At 40.0% G+C, this 27,967-nt stretch overlaps 1 protein-coding gene across 2 annotated transcripts in view; it reads left to right on the plus strand.

The window, feature by feature from the left end:
• Positions 1 to 26,906, plus strand: part of LOC139756774 (nose resistant to fluoxetine protein 6-like) — a 44,158-nt gene extending 17,252 nt beyond the window's left edge. Inside the window, exons 7-17 of one of the 2 annotated variants that reach the window (XM_071676547.1) lie at positions 1,815 to 1,923; positions 11,581 to 11,665; positions 13,264 to 13,424; positions 15,441 to 15,624; positions 15,876 to 15,969; positions 16,255 to 16,354; positions 16,639 to 16,765; positions 17,943 to 18,138; positions 20,328 to 20,470; positions 22,360 to 22,471; positions 25,714 to 26,906. In XM_071676547.1, coding sequence (XP_071532648.1) covers positions 1,815 to 1,923; positions 11,581 to 11,665; positions 13,264 to 13,424; positions 15,441 to 15,624; positions 15,876 to 15,969; positions 16,255 to 16,354; positions 16,639 to 16,765; positions 17,943 to 18,138; positions 20,328 to 20,470; positions 22,360 to 22,471; positions 25,714 to 25,865 — 1,463 coding nt within the window. In that variant the 3' untranslated portion in view covers positions 25,866 to 26,906. The remainder of the gene's footprint in view (positions 1 to 1,814; positions 1,924 to 11,580; positions 11,666 to 13,263; positions 13,425 to 15,440; positions 15,625 to 15,875; positions 15,970 to 16,254; positions 16,355 to 16,638; positions 16,766 to 17,942; positions 18,139 to 20,327; positions 20,471 to 22,359; positions 22,472 to 25,713) is intronic. The other variant, XM_071676548.1, reaches the window with a different exon arrangement.
• The last annotated feature ends 1,061 nt before the right edge of the window (positions 26,907 to 27,967 follow it).

Here is a 27,967-nt window from a genome sequence, read left to right on the forward strand (position 1 = left end):
CTGAAAATGTATGTGACTTAACCCTTGTGGGTTATGTTAAATGGATCTTCCCTATACCAGAGTTAAGGTGCTGATTGTTTGAAAGAACAAATTAAATAGATAAAGGTAACAAAAAAGAAACATACCTAAAGCAGTGTTTTTTCCCATTGGGGAGGCATATTATGTAGTAACATATCATGATCCTCCTTTCAAGTATAAAGATTGAGCCATCATGTATAACTTATATATATCAGCATGTGATCTGATGTTTAGTTTCCAGTCATTACTTCCAGTCAGTCAAGTTGGATTCTTTTTTATCCAAATTAGAAAACTCATTGATTCTTATGTTCAAGATTGCTGTCCTGGGTAGCAGCATAGTTCATATACCTCAGGGAAGTGGCAGTCCTTGCCATTTTTTTCAAGCCTACTGGGTTGGGGTTATGAAGCCTGTCAGCTCTGCGAATATTCCCTCGGATGAAAATAATATGCCTCGGGTGAGATTAGCTCGCCTGTTGCTTCTTTTAGCAGAAGATGGAGGTCTATACAAGTGATTGAAATGAGAATGGAATATGTTAAATGTAAGACAGAAGTTACAGACTTTTTAGGAAGATGATGGAACTTGTAGATGCTTTGGGAAGCTGGAAGTCATTGATACTTTAGGAAGTTGGGAGTTGTAGGTACTTTAGGAAGATGATGGAACTTGTAGACATTTTAGGAAGATAAAAGTTGCAGACATATCAAGGAGATAGAAGTTGTATACACTTTACATAGACAGAAGTTTTAGAAACATTAGGAAGATGGAAGTTGTAGACTTTAAGAAAATGGAAGTTGTAGACACTTCAGGAAGATGGAAGATGTAGACATTTTAAGAAGAGGGAAGTAGTAGACAGTACAGAAAGATGTAAGTTGGACACACTTTAGGAAGGTTGAAATTGCAGACACATCAGGAAAGGAAAAATGCTCATATGGCTCCTCCAATGATAGAGAAATGGTTTATTATCCTTCAGAATTTACATTTGTTACACTTGTTCTTTTTATAAGTTATTGAGTGAAAAAGAAAAATTACTGTAATTTACACTTCTGAGGCCCCATCTCTTGAACTTTATTATGATATGACTTTTTTGAGGATCTGCATACTTTTTTCAGCACTCACAGTATCACACAATTCATGTCATTCATATCCTACTCTGACATTTTAAAAGTGCTTCTTTGCATCTCACAAAGAATTGTTCACTGTCACCATTGTTAAACTCATTTAGTAACTGGAGGGGTATGATAAAGTCTCCTCTTACTTTTTTTGTGGGCAGAATCACTACAACCACCCCTTGTGACAGCTTTCTTATTTCATGCAACATTTTTATTATCCTCATGTGGACCTCCATTGAATATTTTTTGCTTCTTTAAGTGTGGTGACTAAATCATAGAAGCATATTGCAATTTAGGGTTGATATACTTTATTGATAACTTGTTGAACCTTTTCCCATCCATGTTTTTATATTCTTCAGCCAAATTTGTCTCTTATAGTTCTCTTAAGGTTATGTTCTGTCAACAGGTCAGGTACAGTGTTGACTACCAAGTCTCTATTGCACATTCTTGTAGCTGGCTTGCTGCTAGATTAAATTTGTTTTAAGGTCTTTTTTTGCAGTTTCCCATTGTCATTACCTTGCATGTAATTGAGTTAATTTTTATCAATTATATATCAGACCAGCTTTTGAACATGCCTCGGTGTCTCTGTAAGTTTATGCAGTACACACTTCTTACTATCTCATAACCCTTGCAGTATTTTAAACATATTCAGTGTTTTCGTTTTTTAATGATCAATACCAAACCCACAGGTAATCTTAAGTTCCTCCTGCCATTCTCAGTCTACACCAACACTAGAAAGCTCTTCCACCTTTCCACAGAGAAGTCCCCCAGCACAGTAACCTGTCTACATGGCATCAGGTATGCACAAAAACCTCTTATTTCCAATATCTTTAATGGCATGACCTTCATTATGTTTAGCTAATGATTTTCCCCACTGAGAAAAGTTATATATAAGTAATTCCCATTTTTATGGGGAGCTTATACATGTGATGACATTATTATTATTATTATTATTATTATTATTATTATTATTATTATTATTATTATTATTATTTTGCTTTGTTGCTGTCTCCCGCGTTAGCGAGGTAGCGCAAGGAATCAGACGAAAGAATGGCCCAACCCACCCACATACACATGTATATACATACATGTCCACACACGCAAATATACATACCTATACATCTCAATGTATACATATATATATACACACCCAGATATATACATATATACGCATGTACATAATTCATACTGTCTGCCCTTATTTATTCCCATCGCCACCTCGCCACACATGGAATAACAACCCCCTCACCCCTCATGTGTGAGAGGTAGCGCTAGGAAAAGAACAAAGGCCCCATTCATTCACACTCAGTCTTTAGCTGTCATGTAATAATGCACCAAAACCACAGCTCCCTTTCCACATCCAGGCCCCACAGAACTTTCCATGGTTTACCCAAGACGCTTCACATGCCCTGGTTCAATCCATTGACAGCACATCGTCCCCGGTATACCACATCGTTCCAGTACACTCTATTCCTTGCATGCCTTTCACCCTCCTGCATGTTCAGGCCCCGATCACTCAAAATCTTTTTCACTCCATCTTTCCACCTCCAATTTGGTCTCCCACTTCTCATTCCCTCCACCTCTGACACATATATCCTCTTGGTCAATCTTTCCTCACTCATTCTCTCCATGTGACCAAACCATTTCAAAACACCCTCTTCTGCTCCCTCAACTACACTCTTTTTATTTCCACACATCTCTCTTACCCTTACATTACTTACTCGATCAAACCACCTCACACCACATGTTGTCCTCAAACATTATATATATTATATAATATAAACATTATTATTTATATTATTATACTTAACCGTCGTCTCCCGCATTAGCGAGGTAGCGCAAGGAAACAGACGAGGAATGGCCCAACCCACCCACATACGCATGTATATACATAAACGCCCACACACACACATGTACAGACATGTACATTTCAATGTATACATACATATACATACACAGACATATACATACATACACATGTACTTATCCATACTTGCTGCCTTCATCCATTCCTGTTGCCACTCCACCACACAAGAAATAGCACCCCCCCCCCCCACACACACACACACACACACACACACACACACACACACACACTCACACACACACACACACACACACACACACACACTCACACACACACACACACACACTCACACACCCAGCGAAGCAGTGCCAGGAACATACAAAAAAGGTCACATTCATTCACACTCAGTCTCTAGCTGTCATGTGTAATGCACCGAAACCACAGCTCCCTTTCCACATCCAGTCCCCATAAACCTTTCCATGGTTTATCCCAGATGCTTCACATGCTCTGGTTCAATCCATTGACAGCAGGTCTACCACAGTATACCACATTGTTCCAATTCACTCTATTCCTTGCATGCCTTTCACCCTCCTGTATGTTCAGGCCCCGATCACTCAAAATCTTTTTCCCTCCATCCTTCCATTTTATGCATTTTTGCTCTCTGAGATAACATTTTTGCCTTCCACACATTCTTCAACTCTCCCAGAATCTTTGCTCCCTCCTCCACCTTGTGAGTCACTTCCACTTCCATGGATCCATCCATTGCTAATCCACTCCCTGATATCTTAAACACATCACTTCCTCCAGTTTTTCTCCATTCAAACTTACCTCCCAATTGACTTGTCCCTCAACCCTACTGAACCTTATAACCTTGCTCTTATTCACATTTACTCTTAACTTTCTTCTTTCACACACTTTACCAATCTCAGTCACCAACTTCTGCAGTTTCTCACCCGAATCAGCCTCCTGTGCTTTATCATCAGTGAACAACAACTGACTCATTTCCCAAGCCCTCTCATCCACAACAGACTGCATACTTGCCCCTCTCTCCAAAACTCTTGCATTCGCCTCCCTAATCACCCGTCCATAAACAAATTAAACAACCATGAAGGCATCACGCACCCCTGCCGCAAACTGACATTCACTAGGTACAGTAGGGTTGAGGGACAAGTCAATTGGGAGGTAATTTGAATGGAGAAAAACTGGAGGAAGTGAAGTGTTTTAGATATCTGGGAGTGGATGTGGCAGCAGATGGAACCATGGAAGTGGGAGTGAATCATAGGGTGGGGGAGGGGGCGAAAGTTTTGGGAGCGTTGAAAAATGTGTGGAAGTCAAGAACGTTATCTTGGAAAGCAAAAATGGGTATGTTTTAAGGAATAGTGGTTCCAGCAAAGTTATATGGTTGCAAGGTGTGGGGTATAGATGGAGTTGTGCAGAGGAGGGTGGATGTGCTGGAAATGAGATGTTTGAGGACAATATGTGGTGTGAGATGGTTTGATCGAGTAAGTAATGTAAGGGTAAGAGAGATGTGTGGTAATAAAAAGAGTGTAGTTGAGAGAGCAGAAGAGGGTGTTTTGAAATGGTTTGGTCACATGGAGAGAATGAGTGAAGAAAGATTGACAAAGAGGATATATGTGTCAGAGGTGGAGGGAACAAGAAGTGGGAGAACAAATTGGAGGTGGAAAGATGGAGTGAAAAAGATTTTGAGCAATCAGGGCCTGAACATGCAGGAGGGTGAAAGGTGTGCAAGGAATAGAGTGAATTGGAACAATGTCGTATACCCGGGTCGACGTGCTGCCAATGGATTGAACCAGGGCATGTGAAGCGTCTGGGGTAAACCATGAAAAGTTCTGTGGAGCCTGGATGTGCAAGGGAGCTATGGTTTCGGTGCTTTATAGATGACAGCAAGAGACTGAGTGTGAACGAATGTGGCCTTTGTTGTCTTTTCCTAGTGCTACCTTACAAACATGTGGGGGAGGGGGCTGTCATTTCATGTGTGGCGGGGTGGCGATGGGAATGAATAAGGGCAGACAGTATGAATTATGTACTTGTGTATATATGTATATGTCTGAGTGTGTATATATATGTATACGTTGAGATTATAGGTATGTATATGTGCATGTGTGGATGTGTATGTATATACATGTGTATGTGGGTGGGTTGGGCCATTCTTTCATCTGTTTCCTTGCGCTCCCTCGCTAATGTGACAGCGACAAAGTATAATAATAAAATGATATATATAAAAATAAATAAAATATATATATATAAATATATTATTATTTTATTATTATTTTCATTTTGCTTTGTCGCTGTCTCCCGCGTTTGCGAGGTAGTGCAAGGAAACAGACGAAAGAAATGGCCCAACCCACCCCCATACACAATGTATATAACATACACGTCCACACATGCAAATATACATACCTATACATCTCAATGTACACGTATATATACACACACACAGACACATACATATATACCCATGCACACAATTCACACTGTCTGCCTCTATTCATTCCCATCGCCACCTCGCCACACATGGAATACCATCCCCCTCCCCCCTCATGTGTGCGAGGTAGCACTAGGAAAAACACCAAAGGCCCCATTCGTTCACACTCAGTCTCTAACTGTCATGCAATAATGCCCGAAACCACAGCTCCCTTTCCACAATCATGCCCCACACAACTTTCCATGGTTTACCCCAGACGCTTCACATGCCCTGATTCAATCCACTGACAGCACGTCAACCCCGGTATACCACATCGATCCAATTCACTCTATTCCTTGCCCGCCTTTCACCCTCCTGCATGTTCAGGCCCCGATCACACAAAATCTTTTTCACTCCATCCTTCCACCTCCAATTTAGTCTCCCACTTCTCCTCGTTCCCTCCACCTCCGACACATATATCCTCTTGGTCAATCTTTTCTCACTCATTCTCTCCATGTGACCAAACCATTTCAAAACACCCTCTTCTGCTCTCTCAACCACGCTCTTTTTATTTCCACACATCTCTCTTACCCTTACATTACTTACTCGATCAAACCACCTCATGCCACACATTGTCCTCAAACATCTCATTTCCAGCACATCCATCCTCCTGCGCACAACTCTATCCATAGCCCACGCCTCGCAACCATACAACATTGTTGGAACCACTATTCCTTCAAACATACCCATTTTTGCTTTCCGAGATAATGTTCTCGACTTCCACACATTCTTCAAGGCTCCCAGGATTTTCACCCCCTCCCCCACCCTATGATTCACTTCCGCTTCCATGGTTCCATCCGCTGCCAGATCCACTCCTAGATATCTAAAACACTTTACTTCCTCCAGTTTTTCTCCATTCAAACTTACCTCCCAATTGACTTGACCCTCAACCCTACTGTACCTAATAACCTTGCTCTTATTCACATTTACTCTTAACTTTCTTCTTTCACACACTTTACCAGACTCAGTCACCAGCTTCTGCAGTTTCTCACATGAATCAGCCACCAGCGCTGTGTCATCAGCAAACAACAACTGACTCACTTCCCAAGCTCTCTTGTCCACAACAGACTTCATACTTGCCCCTCTTTCCAAAACTCTTGCATTCACCTCCCTAACAACCCCATCCATAAACAAATTAAACAACCATGGAGACATCACACACCCCTGCCGCAAACCTACATTCACTGAGAACCAATCACTTTCCTCTCTTCCAACACGTACACATGCCTTACATCCTCGATAAATATGTATATATGTATATGTATGTATGTGAGAAATACTTAGAAAAGCGAATGGATTTGTATGTAGCATTTATGGATCTGGAGAAGGCATATGATAGAGTTGATAGAGATGCTCTGTGGAAGGTATTAAGAATATATGGTGTGGGAGGCAAGTTGTTAGAAGCAGTGAAAAGTTTTTATCGAGGATGTAAGGCATGTGTACGTGTAGGAAGAGAGGAAAGTGATTGGTTCTCAGTGAATGTAGGTTTGCGGCAGGGGTGTGTGATGTCTCCATGGTTGTTTAATTTGTTTATGGATGGGGTTGTTAGGGAGGTGAATGCAAGAATTTTGGAAAGAGGGGCAAGTATGAAGTCTGTTGGGGATGAGAGAGCTTGGGAAGTGAGTCAGTTGTTGTTCGCTGATGATACAGCGCTGGTGGCTGATTCATGTGAGAAACTGCAGAAGCTGGTGACTGAGTTTGGTAAAGTGTGTGAAAGAAGAAAGTTAAGAGTAAATGTGAATAAGAGCAAGGTTATTAGGTACAGTAGGGTTGAGGGTCAATTCAATTGGGAGGTGAGTTTGAATGGAGAAAAACTGGAGGAAGTGAAGTGTTTTAGATATCTGGGAGTGGATCTGGCAGCGGATGGAACCATGGAAGCGGAAGTGGATCATAGGGTGGGGGAGGGGGCGAAAATTCTGGGAGCCTTGAAGAATGTGTGGAAGTCGAGAACATTATCTCGGAAAGCAAAAATGGGTATGTTTGAAGGAATAGTGGTTCCAACAATGTTGTATGGTTGCGAGGCGTGGACTATGGATAGAGTTGTGCGCAGGAGGATGGATGTGCTGGAAATGAGATGTTTGAGGACAATGTGTGGCATGAGGTGGTTTGATCGAGTAAGTAACGTAAGGGTAAGAGAGATGTGTGGAAATAAAAAGAGCGTGGTTGAGAGAGCAGAAGAGGGTGTTTTGAAATGGTTTGGTCACATGGAGAGAATGAGTGAGGAAAGATTGACCAAGAGGATATATGTGTCGGAGGTGGAGGGAACGAGGAGAAGAGGGAGACCAAATTGGAGGTGGAAAGATGGAGTGAAAAAGATTTTGTGTGATCGGGGCCTGAACATGCAGGAGGGTGAAAGGAGGGCAAAGAATAGAGTGAATTGGAGCAATGTGGTATACCGGGGTTGACGTGCTGTCAGTGGATTGAATCAAGGCATGTGTATGGGGGTGGGTTGGGCCATTTCTTTCGTCTGTTTCCTTGCGCTACCTCGCAAACGCGGGAGACAGCGACAAAGCAAAAAAAAGAAAAAAAAAAAGAATATATATATATATATATATATATATATATATATATATATATATATATATATACATATATATATATATATATATATATATATATATATATATATATATATATATATATATATATATATATATATATTCCCTGGGGATAGGGGAGAAAGAATACTTCCCACGTATTCCCTGCGTGACGTAGAAGGCGACTAAAAGGGAAGGGAGCGGGGGGCTGGAAATCCTCCCCTCTCGTTTTTATTTTTATTTTTTTTTTTTTTTTCTAATTTTCCAAAAGGAGGAACAGAGAAGAGGTCCAGGTGAGGATATTCCCTCAAAGGCCCAGTCCTCTGTTCTTAACGCTACCTCGCTATCGCGGGAAATAGCGAATAGTATGAAAAAAATATATATATATATATATTCCCTGGGGATAGGGGAGAAAGAATACTTCCCACGTATTCCCTGCATGTCATAGAAGGCTACTAAAAGGGAAGGGAGCGGGGGGGCTGGAAATCCTCCCCTCTCGTTTTTTTTTTTTTTTTTTTTTTTTTTTTTTTTTTTTTCCAAAAGAAGGAACAGAGAAGAGGGCCAGGTGAGGATATTCCCTCAAAGGCCCAATCCTCTGTTCTTAACGCTACCTCACTATCGCGGGAAATAGCAAATAGTATGAAAAAAAATATATATATATATATTTCAAACTACTATTCGCCATTTCCCGCATTAGCAAGGTAGCATTAAGAACAGAGGCGACTAGACTAACAGTTTCTTACATGTTCCTCTAGACCTGTAAGCACCGTCTCTTATAAATTCCTATAGACCTGACTGGGCCTCTGAGGGAATATCCTCACCTGGCCCCCTTCTCTGTTCCTTCTTTTGGAAAATGAAAAAAAAAAAAACAAGAGGGGAGGATTTCCAGCCCCCTGCTCCCTCCCCTCTTAGTCGCCTTCTACGACACGCAGGGAATACGTGGGAAGTATTCTTTCTCCCCTATCCCCAGGCATAATATATACTTCCCACGTATTCCCTGCGTGTCGTAGAAGGCGACTAAAAGGGGAGGGAGCGGGAGGCTGGAAATCCTCCCCTCTCGTTTTTTTTTTTTTTTTAATTTTCCAAAAGAAGGAACAGAGGGGGGTCAGGTGAGGATATTCCACAAAGGCCCAGTCCTCTGTTCTTAACGCTACCTCGCTAATGTGGGAAATGGCGAATAGTATGAAAAAAAAAAAATATATATATATATATATATATATATATATATATATATATTTTTTTTTTTTTTTTTTTTTTTTTTTTTTTTTGCTGTCTCCCGCGTTTGCGAGGTAGCGCAAGGAAACAGACGAAAGAAATAGCCCAACCCACCCCCATACACATGTATATACATACGTCCACACACAAATATACATACCTACACAGCTGTGTAGGTATATATATATATATATATATATATATATATATATATATATATATATATATATATATATATATATATATATATATATATATATATATGTGAGTAGGAGGAGAGATGGTCAGCAGACATTATTAGCCTACATATTAATTGATAGGCATTTCAGATAGAGAATTTTGGATGTAAATGTGTTGAGAGGGGCAATAGTAGGATGTTTGATCATTATCTTGTGGAGGCAGGGGTGAAGATTTGTAGAGATTTGCTAAAAAGAGGAAATTATTTTGGAAAGAAGAGACTGATGAGACTATGTGAACTTAGAAAGGAGACTTGTCTGAGGAAATACCAGGGAAGATTGAGTGTAGAATGGCAGAAGGTGAGAGTAAATGAAGTGAGGGCAGTGGTTGAGGAAGCAGTGATATCATGTGTAAGAGATGTCTGTGGCATGCAAAAGGTGGAAGGTGGGCAGATTGGAAAGGGTAGTGAGGGGTGGTATAAAGAAGTAAAGTTAATAGTGAGAGAGCTGTTTGGGTTGCATTTATAGGGAGGAAGTGCATATGATTGGAAGTTGTATAAGAGAAAATGGCCAAAGGTTAAGAGAAAGCTGCAGGGGTTGAAAAAAAGGGAAAATAAGGGTTGGGGTGAGCAAGTATCAGTAAACTTTAGGGGGGATAAAAAGATGTTTTGAAGATGAATAATGTGTGAAAGACGTGAAAATGAATGGGAACATCACTGAAGGAGGGAAAAAGGAAAAGTGATTACAAGTAGTGATAAAATAAGGAGATATAGTGAATATTTTAAAGGATTGTTAAATGTGTTTGAAGACAGTGACAGATGTAGGGTGTTTTGGTCAGGGTGGTATGCAAAGTGAGAGAGTCATGCTGAGAGGTTTGGTGAAAATAGAAAAAGTGGTGAAACTTGTGTAAGATGGAATGCAGCAAGATGGCTCAAGTGGATGGTACTGCAGTTGAATTTACCAAGATAGGAGCAACTGTGTTGTTGATTGGTTGGTAAGGATAATCAATGTATGTATGGATGAAGGTGAGGTGCCCGAAGATTGGCAGAATGCATGTGGAGTGGCTTGTATAAAGGGAAGGGGGATAACGGTGAGTGTTCAAACTACAGAGGTGTAAGTTTGTTGAATATACCTGTTCAGTTGTATTGAAGAGTGGTGATTTAGGGGGATGAAGGCAAATATAAAGCATCAGACTAGTGAGGAGCAGTGTGGTTTCATAAGTGGTATAGGATGTGTGGTTCAGGTATTTGCTGTAAAGAATGTGTGTACAAAATGTTTAGAACAGATGGATTTGTATGTGGCATAAAATTTATGGATCTAAAGAAGGCATATGATAGGGTCGATAGAGGTTCCTTGTGGAGTGAGAGGTAAGCTGCTAGAATCAGTGAGATTTTATCAAGAGTGTATGGCATCTGTACGAGTATGAAAAGAGGAGAGTGGTTGGTTTCCAGTGAAGGTTGGTCTACAGCAGGGGTGTATGATGTCATCATGGTTGTTTAATTTGTTTATGGATTGGGGTGGTGAGGGAGGTAAATGCAAGAGCCTTGTAGAAGGGGCTAGTATGCAGCTTGTGGGGGATGACGGATCCTGAGAAGTGAGTCAGTTGATGTTTCCTAATGATACAGCACTATTGGCAGATTCAAGTGTGAATCTGTGGAAGTTGGTAACTGTGTTTAGAAGAGTGTATGAAAGGAGTAAGTTGAGAGCAAGGTTATTAGGTTTAGCAGAATTGAGGGATAACGTAGATGGAATGTAAGTTTGAATGGAGAAAAATTGTAGGAAGTGAAGTGTTTTAGATATCTGGGAGTGGACGTGGCAGGAAATGGAACTATGGATACAGAAGTGGGTTATCTGGTAGGGGAGAGGGCAAAGTTTCTGGGAGTACTAAAGAAGGTGTGGAAAGAGAGATCATTATGTGGGAGGGCAAAAATGGCTATGTTTGAAGGCATAGTAGTGTCCCATCAATGTGGATATGAGGCATGGGCTATAGATAGGGTTCTGTGGAGGAGGGTGGATATGTTAGGAATAAAATGTTCAAGTACAGTATGTGATGTTGGGTGGTTTGATCGATTAAGTAATAAAGAGTAAGAGTGATGTGAGGGAATTACACGGCAAACGGCAATCAAGTATCAAAAAATAATCAGTGTGATGAAGATCATGTGTATGAGTAAGTTATACATTATAATGGATCATTTTGATATCATTGTGGTTTTCTCAACCATTCTACTTGCTCAGGGTGCTCTCCATGACCTGGGTAGTGTATGGTCACCAGCAGATGACAACATTGATGTATCCAGCCAACTTATATGGAGCATTACCGGTTAGTTACTTTTCATTTTTTGTGTTTATGCAAAAAAAAATTTACATTTGAATTCATATAATACACAGTGTCTCCAACAGTAAGGATTTATACCCTTTGCTGTTTATATGATAGTTGGGTATGCTAACTACTTGCCTAAGTAAACCCAGCAACCACTCAAACTGTAAGGGGTTCAAGTCCTCGGTGTCAGAGGGCATTATGTGTTCAATGAAAGTGTGCATTACACATGACAGCTAGAGACTGAGTATGAACAAATGTGGTCTTTTTTGTCCATTTTCCTGGCACTGCCTTGCTAAAACAAAGGGTAGTGATGCTGTTTCCTGTGGGGCGTGGTTGTGTCAGAAATGGATAAAGGCAAGCAAGTATGAATATTTACATATTTATTTGTCTGTGTATATATATGTATATGTTGATATGTATATATGCTTGTATGGGTGTTTATGTATATATATGTGTATATGAGTGGATGGGCCATTCTTCGTCTGTGTCCTGGTGCTACCTCACTGATGCAGGAGACAGTGTTCAGGTATAAAAAAAAGAATTGATAGGCATGTAAAGAGAGACTTTTGGAAGTTAATGTGTTGAGAGGGGCAGCTGGAGGGATTTCTGATCACTATCTTGTGGAGGTAAAGATGAAGATTTGTAGAGGTTTTCAGAAAAGAAGAGAGAATGATGGGAAGAAGAGAGTGTTGAGAGTAAGTGAGCTTGGAAAGGAGACTTGTGAGATGAATACCAGGAGAGATTGAGTGCAAAATGGAAAAAGGTGAAAGCAAATGACATAAGGGGAGTGAGAGAGGAATGGGATGTATTTAGGGAAGCAGTGATGGCTTGCACAAAAGATGCATGTGTCATGAGAAGGGTGGGAGTTTGGAAGATTAGAAAGGGTAGTGAGTGGTGGGATGAAGAAGTAAGATTTTTAGTGAAAGAGAAGAGAGAGGCATTTGGATGATTTTTGCAGGTAAAAGAGGATATGTGTCAGAGGTGCAGGGAACGAGGAGAAGTGGGAAACCAAATTGGGGTGGAAAGATGGAGTGAAAAAGATTTTGAGCAATCAGGGCCTGAACATACAGGAGGGTGAAAGGCGTGCAAGGAATAGAGGGAATTGGAATGATGTGGTATACTGGGGTCAACGTGCTGTCAATGGATTGAACCAGGGCATGTGAAGCATCTGGGGTAAACCATGGAAAGTTTTGTGGGGCCTGGATGTGGAAAGGGAGCTGTGGTTTCGGTGCATTATACATGACAGCTAGAGACTGAGTGTGAACGAATGTGGCCTTTGTTGTCTTTTCCTAGCACTGCCTTGCACGTGTGGGGGGAGGGGGTGTCATTTCATGTGTGGCAGGGTGGCAACGGGAATGAATAAAGGCAGCAGATATGAATTATGTACATGTGTATATATGTATATGTCTGTGTATGTATATTTATGTATACTTTGAAATGTATAGGTATGTATTTGTGTGTGTGGGGATGTTTATGTATATACGTGTGTATATAGGTGGGTTGGGCCATTCTTTCATATGTTTCCTTGCGCTACCTTGCTAACGCAGGAGACAGCAACAGAGTTTAATAATAATGATATGATATCTTCCTCTTTCAAGAAAATAAATGGCCTCCTGTTCCAAGTAATTGGCAATGCTTACTTCAGCGTGGACACCTTCTTCTTCATTAGTGGTGTTTTGCTTGCTTATAACGTCTTGAAGCAGCTTAAGAGGACTGAAAGATTCAACCTTTTTGTGTTTTACATACACAGATTAATTAGGTAAGGTCAGTCATTTTTCACTTTATGCTTAACATAGAAGTAAAAAAAGTTTTATACATGGGTCATTATCCAGGAAGAGGGCAACATCTGCTTTGGCTTGTTTTGTGGTCATTTTCTGTCCATTCATTAGGTAGGCTCATTACAAGAAAGAAAAGTGAATATTTATATTTCCACCTTCATAAAATAAATCATATCAGTTATAGTACTAAAGGTTCCTGAACCTGCTAAAGATGGCATTTGAACCAGTGCTGCTAAAGGTGGCACCTTGACCAGTATTGCACCTGAACTATATTGCTGAAGGTGACACTTGGAAAAGTCTGAAAAAGGGATTACCTTACTAACATTATAGTATGATGTTATATTTTGTCTTGATTGTAAATGACTAAGATACTTTTATGCAAATGATAATTATGTAATTAAGTTACTGCATTTCTTATGGGTATGGGTAGGTTTTGGAGGCTGTGTAGTTGGAGGGAATTCTATTCTACACTGATGGGGCCACATCACTTGATCTTTTATGACTGGACAACTTTTTAATGTCTGTATATTGTCATCAGGTTCATCAGTGGGTTTATGTTGAATGATCTGACAAGATTACTTTTTTGAATCTTTGCTAATGTGTTTCTTGCTAAATTTCTCGATATGTCTTCTTGATACCCATTCTTTGCATCTTTCAGGGAATATTTCACACTCAGCATCATGAAATTGATTGAGAAACTTATTCTTTTCTTTGCCATGGAAGGTAAATTCACCACCTCTGACCTCTCTTTGTATCCTGATTCATGTATTTTAGATACCATCTTTATTGCCCTACTCTGGACTTCCTCATTTAAATTGTTGTTTCATTTAGTGTGGTAATCAAACTGTAAAGAGTTTAGTGAATATTTCCTTATCCATGTTCCTACAATGCAGCCCCAATATAAATCAGCAGACAGTTGTCTATGTTAACTATTTTCCTAATGTTGCATTTTGGTTGAAGAGTAAATGCTGTGTCTGCCTGTAAGTCCCTTTCATACCTATTTCCCTCCAGTTTGTAATCATGTTGAGAACCATTTTCACTATATCCCATTTGTATTTAGTTGGGTTGAACTTCAGTCATGTAACTGAATAATCCTTGAGCTTTTCTAAGATCCTCTGACCTTTTTGATGATATCCTGGTCATTCTTGACTTCCCTCATGACCTTAGCATGAAAATAAGGTGAAAATAATTATTGACTAGTCATAAATGGAACCATTACCATGGGAGAGACATCATCATCTCATCTTTATGGTAATGTTGGAGGGATTGGTTTGGAGGGGGATCCTCATGCACACTGCATTTTACATGAGAGTCTGCAAAAGAAAAAGATTGGAATTCCTTGCCTTAGTTGGATTAGAGATTGCTTATCTATTTTCCTCTTTCACAATCACTCTTTTCTCCAGTGTATATACACATTCAGGAAACCTTCATTCTTTTCATTTACACTATTTATATTGTAGGTAGGTTGCACTTGTTTAACCATGTATAACTTTTTAGCAATATATTGAGTAATGCTTAAACTTGTGTTGTTGGCAAACTCCCAATATGTTTATGAAGAAATCTGTATGTTCACTCTTGCTTAGAATGATGGTTAAATGATGACCTCTTGACAGTGTTTACAAGAAAAGCTTTTTGTGATAGTAAGTATTAGGGGGAATACGTTGAACTTCCATCCCATGAGAACAGAATGTTTGATGTCCCTTATTCAAGTTTGGCCAATGTGTATAGCACTGATTTCTTTGCATGCTGATCAGTTTGCATACTGACCACTTCGTAAGCATACATTTGCCTTCTTACTCACTAAAGTTAGATTGTAACCCCTGCTTTGGTGATCCTTTGTTTGTACAATAATATTTGGTAGTTATACACAGTTGACCTCACCAAATAGTCAGGTTAAGTCAGTTTCATCTGGAAAATGTGAAAATCTGTTGGTTCAACTTAACTACCAATATTTTCTGTCATTTGTTTGTAAAATGTAATATTGATCTTCTCCGCAGGTTGATTCCACCTATCGGCCTGACTGTTGGACTGTGTTCAACAGTTGTACACTTATTCATGTTTGGTCCTTATTCCCACAACTGGAATTATTGGCAAGACACCTGTCAGAGTACCTGGTGGCGAGATATTCTATTCATTGACAATTTTGTTAATGATCCGATTTCATTAAACATTGGAGGTGATGTAGGTTATCAGGGATGTGTTCTTTCAGTTTGTTCTCTGATCACCAAAGATTCTAGTATTGTTCCATATTTCTAAGAATTAGATCTGCATATAGTATTCTGTATATAATTTTGATAAAGGTAGGCATATGTGAAAACTGTGTCCTGAGTTTTTTCTTTTGTCTTACTCAGCATATTTTTCCACGGAATATGCATAAGTAACAGTTTATGAATGTAGTGCCTCTTGATCACTAATAACTTGTCTCTCCTCAGTGTTTGGTGCAGTGTTGGTACTTGGCAGTAGACACACAGCTCTATCTGGTGGCTCCCATTATCATCCTTCCCCTTTTCTTCTATAATCTTGCAGGTGAGTCATTGTTGTACCTATGGGATTTCCCACCTTTCCTCCTCCTCCACATCTGTCATATATCCTAAGATAAGTGAGTCCCATCATTGCGCTTGTTCTATCAAATGGTGATGTAAACACATTTATATGCTCTTAATGCCTTACCAGAACCTACTTTACCATGATAGCTTTTGTACCACCAGCGAAATTTAAATATGTAAAAATCACAACGATGAGTGTAATCTGCATAGTGCATGGAAAAGACTTTTTGATGTGTATTTTTATGTATATGATGTGCTGTTGCAGGTGAGGTGTGGTTGTACGTGCTAACATTAGCATCTGTCATCATTCCTGCCAGCATCATATATGCCAATGATTTACCTCCTTCATCGTTTTTCTTTAATCCGTAAGTTAACTCAGTATATATTTATGTATTCATCTATTACTCTTAGCACCAGTCTCATTAACATACATATCTACCCTAATGTTAATGTTGTAGAACCATATTATTAGGTTGCTACATGTATGCATAATTCCTTTAAGAAGAATCTGATTTATATTACAGTACATTACGAAATCGTGTTGACTAATTGCACACAGTTTAGCCATATTAACTGCTGAGACATAAATGAATTATGTATGATTTTCACTTATCCAGCCTAGCAAGTGATATACAAATTTAAATTTCAGCAAGAATCCAGAGTTCTTTGAGAAAGTCTACATAACACCATGGTGTCGTGCAGGGCCTTGGTTGGTGGGTATCTGGCTTGGTTATACCTTCTATAAACAAGAAAAACAGAAGGTCACCCTTAAGAAGGTGTGAGAAAATACATCAATTGTCACGAGTATGTAAAGTGGTGGTAGGAGTCTTTTAAAAGTATTTTCATACTTGATGAAATGCGCAAAAAGTAAATTTACATTTATATAAACTTTATATAATAATTTTTAAACATAAATGTATTCCTTAGTGTATGAACTAAATATTTATTGATTTCTTAGATTGTCATATTACAGAGCATTATTATATGAGGCATATTCAAACAGATATATTCCTTAGTGTATGAACTAATTATTTATTGATTTCTTAGATTGTCATATAACAGAGCATTATTATACGAGGCACATTATAGTTGTCAGAAGGAACAAAATTCACAAGAATGTGACTAAAAAAAAAAGAGCCTTAAAACTGTAGTTGCTTCTTATAACTATTTCTCAGTGTATGGTCTTAACATTTGGTTTATCTGTCTGTCTGTCTATCTATTTGTATATCTATATATCTGATGCCTGTTCCCTTCTGGAACTCTCTTGAGGTGTGGTCTCGGCAATAGAGTCTCCATGACCAGTGACCTCTAGTGCCTCTTCTTAGCCTTTAGTGCCTCACCTTCAACAGGCCACTGGCAGAGGACAAGCTTAGCACAGTGTTTGCAGAGGATTCTACCTAAGATTCCTACTGAATACTACTACCCAATGCTCCTACCTAATATTTGTACCTGTTACTTCTACGTAATAGTGCTAGCCGCAGGAAAATCCAGAGTCACGAAGGATTAGTTGTGCGAGTTAAGTGTTGTCGAGTGTTAGATGTGACAAGGAGACGTGTAATTGCAGACAGAAAGCTAGTAGTCTATGTGTTGGTGAGGCAGAAAGAAAAAACAGCTACCTGGGTCAGAGGAGTGTAACTTGACAACCACTGAAGTGCTGGCTCACTAAGCAGCCATCGCTAACCCTCTTAATACCCAGGGGGTAGTATGTACTGGTACATTTGCCTACCAGCTACTACTTACCTACTACTAATTTAGTTGACTTTTAGATATATATTACTAAACATTAGTACATACAAACATAATATGGTCAGTAGTATGATTGTTCTAGGTTATCAAGGCTTTATGTATACATGTACTTTTTACACCAGAGAATTCATGTATGTGGTGAAATACTGTATTTGCAAATTATGCAGAGATGCATTAAGATCATACTTTGTCTTTCACTTTTTGTAGTGGCATGTGGTGAGTGGGTGGACAGTGGCTGTAGCTACAGGCCTCCTGGTTTTGTTTGGTGCTTGGAGTTACAACACAGTGCATCCAAGAGCCCAGTATGACCTGGTCACCCAGGTGGTTTATGGGGGGCTACAGCGTACTGCCTGGGCTGCTGCTGTTGCCTGGGTTGTTTATGCTTGCCATCATGGCTATGGAGGTGAGACTCCACAATGTTAACACTTTTCTCTCATGAGGAGACATCATGTGTAATGAACCAAAACCACTGCTCCCTTTCCACATCCAGGCCCCACAAAACTTTCCATGCTTTACCCCAGACGCTTCACATGCCCTGGTTCAATCCATTGACAGCACGTCCACCCCGGTATACCACATTGTTCCAGTTCACTCTGTTCCTTTCACCCTCCTGTATGTTTGATCCCTGATCACTCAAAATCTTTTTCACTCCATCCTTCCGCCTCCAATTTGGTCTCCCAGTTCTCGTTCCCTCCACCTCTGACACATATATCCTCTTTGTTGATCTTTCCTCTCATTCTTACCAAACCATTTCAATACACCTTCTGCTCTCTCATCCACACTCCTTTTATTACCACATTCCTCTCTTATTCTTTCATTACTTACTGAAACCACCTCACACCACATATTGTCCTCAAACATTTCATTTCCAACATATCCACCCTCCTCCAACACATCCTTATCTGTAGCCCATGCATTTCATCCATATGATATTATTGTGACCAGTACCTTCAAACAAACTCATTTTTGCCCTCCCAGGTAAGGATAAGTCTTTCCACACATTTGTCAATGCTCCCAGAACCATCACCCCCCTCATAGTTCCATTCTATACCATGTCAACTCCCAGATATCTAGAATGCTTCATTTCCTCCAATTTTTTTCATTCAGACTCTCATCCCTACTAACCTGTCCCTCAATCCTGCTAAACTTAATAATCTTGCTTTTATTCACATTTACCCACAACTTTTTCTTGTAAACATATCCTTCTAAAATGACCTGATAGCTTTTCACATCAGATTCATTCTGAATTTTTCAAGTTGTCTAATGTCTCTTTTTATATTGGTGGGGAAGTTGTGTAAGACACTTACAAGGTTGTCCTATCTTTTCAGTTTGAAGCATTAAATCATATTTTGGTAGCTAGATGAGGCTGGGTGATAACAGTAGGCGGACAAGCATGTCTCATGCCATGCTTATTGGTTGTCACACAATGCTGGGGCATGTAGCTGTAGTAGTGTTTTGGCCTGTGTTTCAATTATTGTTCCTTAGTAATTAGTGCTTCAGCAATGTGTTGGTAACTTGTGTCTAGTTAATGGTTCAGTATCCTTGTAAATTTGACAATTGTCTTTCGTGTGAGAGCAGCGTTATGCTTCTTGATATGAAATTTGATGGAGCCTTCTTGTAGGTGTAGGGTAAGTCTTTTGGATAGTTCACAGGATGTGCTTTCACATAAGTGTGACCTGACATAACTACATGTAACATGTCTTGTTTTCTGTATAACTGCTTTATTTAGTAGATCACCTTAGTCATCTATTAGAGAACCAAAAATGTAAGAATCCTCATCATGAGCTACCAGTTGTACAAAAACATACCAAATGCTCCTTTCAGATATCTCACTTTCACAGCCTGGATCCTTGACTTCTATGACCCATCCCATATCCATGTTTGGTTGCATGGGCCAGGGTTGGGAGTAATACACTGTATGTTTATTGGTTCACTATGTGGTATACCGGGGTCAACGTGTTGTCAGTGGATTGAACCAGGGCATGTCAAGCGTCTGGGGTAAACCATGGAAAGTTCTGTAGGGCCTGGATGTAGAAAGGGAGCTGTGGTTTCAGTGCATTATTACATGACATCTAGAGACCGAGTGTGAACGAATGTGGCCTTTGTTGTCTTTTCCTAGCGCTACCTCGCGCACATGCAGGGGGCTGTTATGTCATGTGTGGCAGGTGGTGATGGGAATGAATAAAGGCAGACAGTATGAATTATGTACATGTGTATATATGTATATGTCTGTGTGTGTATATATATGTATATGTTGAGATGTATAGGTATGTATATTTGTATGTGTGGACGTGTATGTATATACATGTGTATGTGGGTGGGTTGGGCCATTCTTTTGTCTGTTTCCTTGCGCTACCTCGCTAACGCAGGAGACAGCGACAAAGTAAAAAAAAAAAAAAAAAAAGAAACATTTATTGGTTCACTATGTGTGATTTCTGTTTGAACAAGGTTATTGCAGAACATGACCCCCTCATAAAGCAAGGGATAGATGTGTACATATAATATTTTAAAGTATATATTCATAGGTCAAAGAATATTTTCCCCCTGCCATTATGTTCCATAAACTAGTTCTTAGTTTTCTTTCCACTTCAGGGGTGGTAGATGGGTTCCTGTCCCATCCTGTGTGGCAGCCCATGAGTCGCTTGACTTATGACATATACCTTGTGGCCTTCCCATTGCAGTATGCAATTGCATACTGTAGCAGGAGTCCTTTTTACTTCACACATGTGAACAAGGTAGTATATTTCGTTTTGATAGCACTTACTGTCATTATTATACCATTGTTGAATTATATTCTTAAAATCTGAGGAATATAAAGCTTTTGCACTTGTTGAGGTAGTTCCAGCAATAGATGAAGGATGGCCTCATTTGCCCACAACCACTCTCTTTGTAAAATTCACCAAAACTAGAGCCCCATATGCATAGCCAAGCCCCACAGACATTTTTGTGGTTTCCCCTGATCAGTTCGTATGCCTTAGTTCAGCTCACTGACAGCACATCACTCCTTGTATATCACCAAACCAATTCATTCCATTCCTTTGTACACCTCTCACTCTCCAGCATGTTCATTCTTCAATAACTCAAAGCATCTTTCAGTGCATATTTCCATCTCATTTTTGGTCTCCCCCTCATCCTCTCTATATGTCCAAACCCCTTCAGCACACACTGTTCAGCTCTTTCAGTCATACTTATCTTTCCATCACACCTCTTTCTTACACTATCATTCTTTACATGATCAGTCCTCGTCTTACCACATATGGACCTCAAGTAATTCATTTCCATTACATCCACCCTCCTCTGTTTTTATCCATTTATCAACACAGTTATCAACATCATTTGGACTAATATACCATCAGATTTACCCATTTTGCCCTCAGAGACAATAACCACTTCTTCCACGCACTCCATGATGCATCCAAGAATCTGCCCTCTCACCCACCCTGTGATTCACTTAGGCTTCCATAGTTCCATCTGCTGTCATGTCCATTTCTAGCTATCCGAGATATTCCACTTCTACTAAGTCCTTGTATACAAACATACACTTGAACCAGCCTGTTTCTCATCCCATCTAAGCCACATAACCTTACTTTTATTCACATCAACTCTGAGCTTCCTACTTTCTCACTCTCCTTTGAACTCAGACACTAGATTCTGCAGTTTCTCAGGTGAGTCTGCCTCCACGGCCATTTTATCTGTAAACAACTGACTCGATCACCCACATACTGTGGACCCAGCCCCCTTCTCCAGCACGCCTCATACTTACTTCCTCCTCCACCCCATTCATAAACAGATAAAACAGCCATGGTGACATTGCACACCAGGAACCACTCACCCTCCTCCCTTCCTACTTGCCTTATTCTCTTGATAAGAACTTCTCACTGCCTCTAGTAACTTTCCTTTCACATCATATATTATTCCACCTTCCACAAGGCTTCTCTATCAACCTCATCATACACTTTCTCCAGGTCACGGTCTGCAGCCTTTATAAGCGAGTTTGCATTTTATCTAACAAGTAATGAGTAATCAGCCAAACTGGCATACAAGGTAATTCTGAAACATATGTCGAAAATTACTTTAAAGGATTAAAACATGAAATAAGCAATCAGAAAAGAAGAACTGCATTTTCAGTGAAGTTGCACCCCACGTATGGAGCAGATTGCTAAGTTCAAGAGTAAAGGAAGAATATGTAGCTTAAACTTGTATAAGGGAGAAATTAGATAAATGAATACTGTATCTTAATATAAACAGAAAAAAATTAAATTATTACAATTTGAAGCTGTTTATGAAAGGCAACACAAAATTATTGTTTTTCAGTATCAAATAAGGTATTATAAATAAGAGTCATTAAAAAGCAGGACACATCATAATACCATAATATGATTCTCTCATAATCATTTGTTTTTCTCCTGAGTCTTTCCATTTTCTGCTCATTTCTATTTCTTGTTTAAACCAAAGTTGAATTAATCAGATCAAACTTGGTCACCCTCTGAAGACCACTAGCTGCACATCTCATATATTGCATGTTGTTTTCCCTGCCCCATCTCCAGAATTTCTTGTCACATATGACTGAAAAAAAAATAAATTGTCAGTTTTCAGTGAGTAAAAATATTCTATCTATATCCAGATTATAGAGACAGTGAGTACAATCATGATAACTGGCAGCGTAGCAGTGCTGGTCTCACTCACTGTGGAGGCGCCCATCATCAGCCTCGAGAAGATCCTCCTTGGACGTCCTGGTAAGTACTCTGGGTAGTGGGGCGTGGTATGCTGGTGTTATCAACCTACTCTGGGTAGTGTTGTTGTGTTGGTGATCCTGGTGGGACGTAGTATGCTGGTGTTATCAACTTTTCTTGATCCTGATAGTGAGTTATCTCTTGGTATTATCATGCCATGATAATGATATGTTATCCTGCTTGATGTTCCTCTTTTATTGATAAGGATTGTTGAATCAGTGGTGGTATACTATACTGGAGTTCATATATTGGTATTATCAAGTCTTAGTGATTATGATGAGTCAACATATTGGTGCTATGCTTTAATAACATTGTGTATTAATCAGGTCCTTTTTGTATTACTTCATGTTGATCCTGGTAATGAGTTATCCATTTTTGATCACCTATTTGCAAAGTATGGAAAGAATATCTGCTCTGAACAGAACCCCATCTCTTGAACTTTCTTCGCAGTGATGCAACATTATGTATATCTGTAATATCTGCAGTCGTAATTTCATTGTGTTGTTCCTTCCATTCGTCCATAATTCTAATGTGATAGAAGAAGTTGTTTACATCTTTTTTAACAGGTTTCTAGTAAGGAACTTTGATTGTTCTTGTAACTAAGTGTGCCCGTATTGTTGTCTCCTCCAGGATAGGCTAACTTGTAGCTTTTTACTTCTCCATCTAACCTGGCTTTCTTACTGCAGGTACCATCTTCTTTGTCCATCTGTAGACCTTCTTATTGAATCTTTGCTTCTTTTAATTGTGGTGACCAAATTTATCATGCATATTCAAATTTAGGCCTAAGTTTCAAATAGTTTTTTTATGTAAGATTTTTCTCCATGCCTTTAAACACAAGGTTGATACCAATGAGCAGATAAGTTGCCTCCAAAAAGATTGTAACATTGTGTTGTAGCGATGGGTTGACCATTAAGTCCTTCTCATGTGGCTTGTTTCCTCTCAGATTCTATCCATCTATCTATCTATCTATCTACTTGCTTCTGGAACTCCCTCAAGGGGATGTCCACAGCAATAAAATCTCCATATCTAGTGAACTCCAGTGCCTTTAGTGCCTCACCCTGAACAGGCCACTGGCAGAGGGCAAGCCTAGCACTTTGCATGCAGAGGCTCGTACCAAATGTTCTTACTGACTATTTCTACCTAATGCTCCTACCTAATGTTCCTACCTACTACTTCACGTAATGTTTCTATCTACTGCTCTCAGATTACAGTCATGTTTAGAATATTCTTTCACTGAGTTCCATCATCATCACTTTACGTTTGCTCAAGTTGAACTACATCAGCAGTGTATCAGCACAACTCTGGAGCTTGCATAATTACCTATTTGTAAGTTGATGCAAACCTTGTCATTCCTTGCTTCCCTCATGACCATAACATCATCTGCAAACATGATCAGGTGTGGAAATTCATGAAAATAGATACTGTATAATAGTGGTCCTGTAACTGATCAATGTGGCACCCTATTGCTTACCCTTAGACGACTAAAAGTTAGCTCTGACATTTTCATTCCAAGGGAAAACATGTTACACCTGCCTGAAGACCCACCTTCTTTATCAATCTTTTGTGGAGGACATAAGCATCTGGTGCATTCTGAACTTGTCAAGCCTTCCTTATTATCAAAACCATCCTCATTATCATGCCATCCTTATTATCAAGGCATCCTTATTATCAAGCCATCCTTATTATCTAACCATCCATATCAAACCATCCTTATTATCAAACCATTCTTATTATCATGCCATCCTTATTATCAAACCATCCTTATTATCAAACCATCCATATTATCTAGCCATCCTTATCATCAAGCCATCCGTATCATCAAGCCATCCTTATCATCAAACCATCCATATTATCAAACCATCCTTAATATCTTGCCATCCTTATCAAACTATCCATATTATCAAGCCATCCTTGTTATCAAACCATCCTTATTATCAAACCATCGATATCAAACCATCCTTATTATCAAACCATTCTTATTATCAAGCCATCCTTATTGTCAAAGCATCCTGATCAAGCCATCCTTATTGTCAAAGCATCCTGATCAAGCCATCCTTATTCAGTTTTTTCCATTCAAACTTTCATCCCAACTAAATTGTTCCTCAACCCTACTGAACCTAATAACCTTGTTCTTATTCACATTCACTCTCAACTTTCTCCTTTCACACACTTTTCCAGTCTGTCACCAGCTTCTGCAATTTCTCACTCGAGTCAGCCACCAGCGCTGTATCATCGGCGAACTACAACTGACTCACTTCCTAGGCCCTCTCATCCCCATCATACTGCATACTCGCCCCTCGCTCCAAAACTCTTGCTTTTGCCTCCATCGCCACCCCATCCATAAATGAATTAAACAACCATGGGGACATCACAAACCCCTGCCGCAGACCGACTTTCACTGGGAACCAATCACTCTATAAACCCTATTATATGCCTTCTCCAGAGCCATAAATGCTACATACAATGCATCTGTTTCTCTAAGTATTTCTTACACGCATTCCTTAAAAACAAATACCCGATCCACACTTATTTGTCATTTCCCGCTTTAGCGAGGTAGCGTCAAGAACAGATGACTGAGCCTAAGAGGGAAAAATCCTCGCTTGGCCCGCATTTGTTCCTTCTTTTGGAAAAGTAAATTAGGAGGGGAGGATTTCCAGCCCCGCGCTCCCACCCCTTTTAGTCGCCTTTACGACACGAAGGGAATACGTGGGAAGTATACTTTCTCCCCTATCCCCAGGGATGTCTTCCTGTGGGGCCTCTTGTGAGGAAGAAGCAATTGTAGGATGTTTGTGAGGTGCCATGATCTTATAATGTCAGCCCCGAGATTAGCGGAATGGGCAGGAGAGTTCACAGCAAATACTGGAGGGTGCGGTGGCAACGCCCAGCCTTACTGTGTATTAGTACGTGACCCACACACTTCAAGTGCGTGGAATGTGAATGACCTGATCCACACCCTGTATAACCTACTGCTCACACCATATCATGCAGTGCATGCCCTGTACCCAGTACATGTCCCGTTGTACCCAGTGCATGACCCATGTCATCTGGTTCATGCACTGTATTCTTACTCAAATGTTTATTTGTGATGCCTGTGTTGTTGTCACAAATTTGGAGATCATTTACATATGAAATCCTTCAGGGGAAAAGGGAAAGGTATGTATGTAGTCTGAGTGAACATTTTCTTTGCATGTTATATATTATTTCTGTTGGACGAATAAAAAGATTCAAAAGTTTTACCTTCTCAGACGGTGGCAAGGATGTGCCCACTCCAGCCGCCTCTGATGGCCAGGTTAAACTCTCAGGGCAAGACAACCCAGCATACAACCCAGAGATAACAGAACATGTAGCTGTGAATGCCACCGAGTTAATCCGCAGTGATAAGGTAGACATCAACTAGGTTGTGATTGTAATATGCACCCATGTGACACTTTGGCAACACTGAAGGTGAAAAAGTATTATTTAACATATTTCCATTAATTCAACTTCTGAGAGAAGGCCTTTTTGCAATGGTCACATTCATATGGTCTCTTCCCAGTGTGAATTCTCATATGCATCCTTAAGTAAATGTGAGGACGACTTCATGTAATTTTTACATTTATACGGCTCTTCCCCATGGCGAGCTCTCATATGCATTCCTAGAGCGATCTTCTAGTAGGTCCTTTTTTGTGCAGTGTGCAAAGACATTTTTTTTCTTCCATTGTTCACAAAGTCCAATCTCTACCTCTGCCCTCTTGTATTTGAAATGCGAGTCTTATTTCTAAGATGCCATTTGTCAATCTGAATATTCACATAGGTTTTCTCCATTGTGAGATCTCATGCTTTCTAAACATATTTCCCTGAGAGGAAGGCTTTATGCAATCTTTACATTTATGCAGCTTTCCTTAGCATGAACACTTGTATGCATTTTCAAGTCATCGAGAGCTTTTTAAAGCTGTTTGGTAAATATTCGTACGTCTTGTGTGCATGCTTGAATGACTTCTGGGAAAATGACTTTTTTGCAGTCTTCACATTTATATGGCTTTTTCCCCAGTGTGAAATTTCATAGGAGTTTGAATTTGCTCTTTGTAGAAGGCCTTTTGGTAGTGTGCACATTCTTAAAGTTACAATCCAGTTTAAACTCACGTGTATCATTAATGATTAACTCACGTGTATCATTACATAAAGCTTTTCAGAGAAGGCTCTTTCGTACTCCTCACATTCATACAGCTTCTACCCAGTGTGAAGTTTCATACGAGCTTGAATTTATTCTTATGGGAAGCCCTTTTGATAATGTACATATTCTTAGTTATTTTCCCGTGTAAACTCGCGTCTTTCCTCAGATTAAACTTTGGAGAGAAGGGTTTTTCGTACTTCTCACATTCGTACAGCTTCTCCCCAGTGTAAATTCTGAATAAATCTGTTGAGTACATTGTTGAATAAATATGCGTGAAAGCCTTAATGAAGTCTTTACCTTAATATGGCTTTTCCCTGGTGTAAACTCCTCTGTGCATCCTTAAATCTTTCTTCGGAGAGAAGGACTTTGTGATCTATAGTTATATATTAATGCATGGCAGGTGGGAACGCTACGGCTAGGCTATGATCGCCCCTAACAGGAAAATTATTTCGATTACTATGTAATCGAATACCCTTCGTCTCACGTTGGTGGGCAAATGGGTCTAGACCATTCAAATCCCATCAGGCTCGCACAACAATGATAGTAGGATTCTGGAAGGGTGAATTCCCTCGGAGCATCTTTTCGAAGTCTCTGGCCGTGATCCTGTACATCGAACCCTAGCGGCAACAACCGACGACGTGTGGCAAGTGCAGTAGGCGAAATCACGCCACGAAGGCGGGCACGTCACGCCCCCCGTTGCAGGCAGGTCCTGTGCGGGACACCACCTCTCGTGGGAGTGCCTGGACAAAGATCAGGGGAGGACGTACACTACAAGTGTGTCAACTGCCTCTGTGATGACAATACAGGTCATCACAGCTACCATCATCGACCCTCAAGCAACCGACGTCTTATTCCACCCCACAACCCACACGGGCCCCCCGTAACGACCGCAGCGGTATATCTCTCAGCAGGCGTACCAACCCGCTCAGCAATACCAATCCCTCGCTAGTGGGCAGACTACCCAGTCGGGTTCAGTGCCCACCCTACAAAGTACGCAGTTCTTTACTACGCACGCGCATTGTCAGGAGGCACTTTAAGTACATTCATAATCACCACACCAGACACCTCAGCAACAACCCAGACGGAATCTTCCCATGAAGTCACTCCTCCCCTTTCCCTGAACTTTCCATCCTCTCTGAACACTTCGTACTCACCTCCCTCCCTTAACAGTTATCACTTTTCCTGAACACTTACCATTCTTAGTGAACATTGACCACCCCATCTGAACACCTGATACCCTCCCTGAACACATATTGAAAACGCCCTTAACGCAAAAACAAAAAAAAAATCCTCTTCCCTTGAGCACTTACTAATGTTTAAAAAGATACATGCAGTAAAAATTTAGT

Source organism: Panulirus ornatus, chromosome 23 (genome assembly GCF_036320965.1).
Source record: "Panulirus ornatus isolate Po-2019 chromosome 23, ASM3632096v1, whole genome shotgun sequence".
In the NCBI taxonomy this organism is placed as follows: domain Eukaryota; kingdom Metazoa; phylum Arthropoda; class Malacostraca; order Decapoda; family Palinuridae; genus Panulirus; species Panulirus ornatus.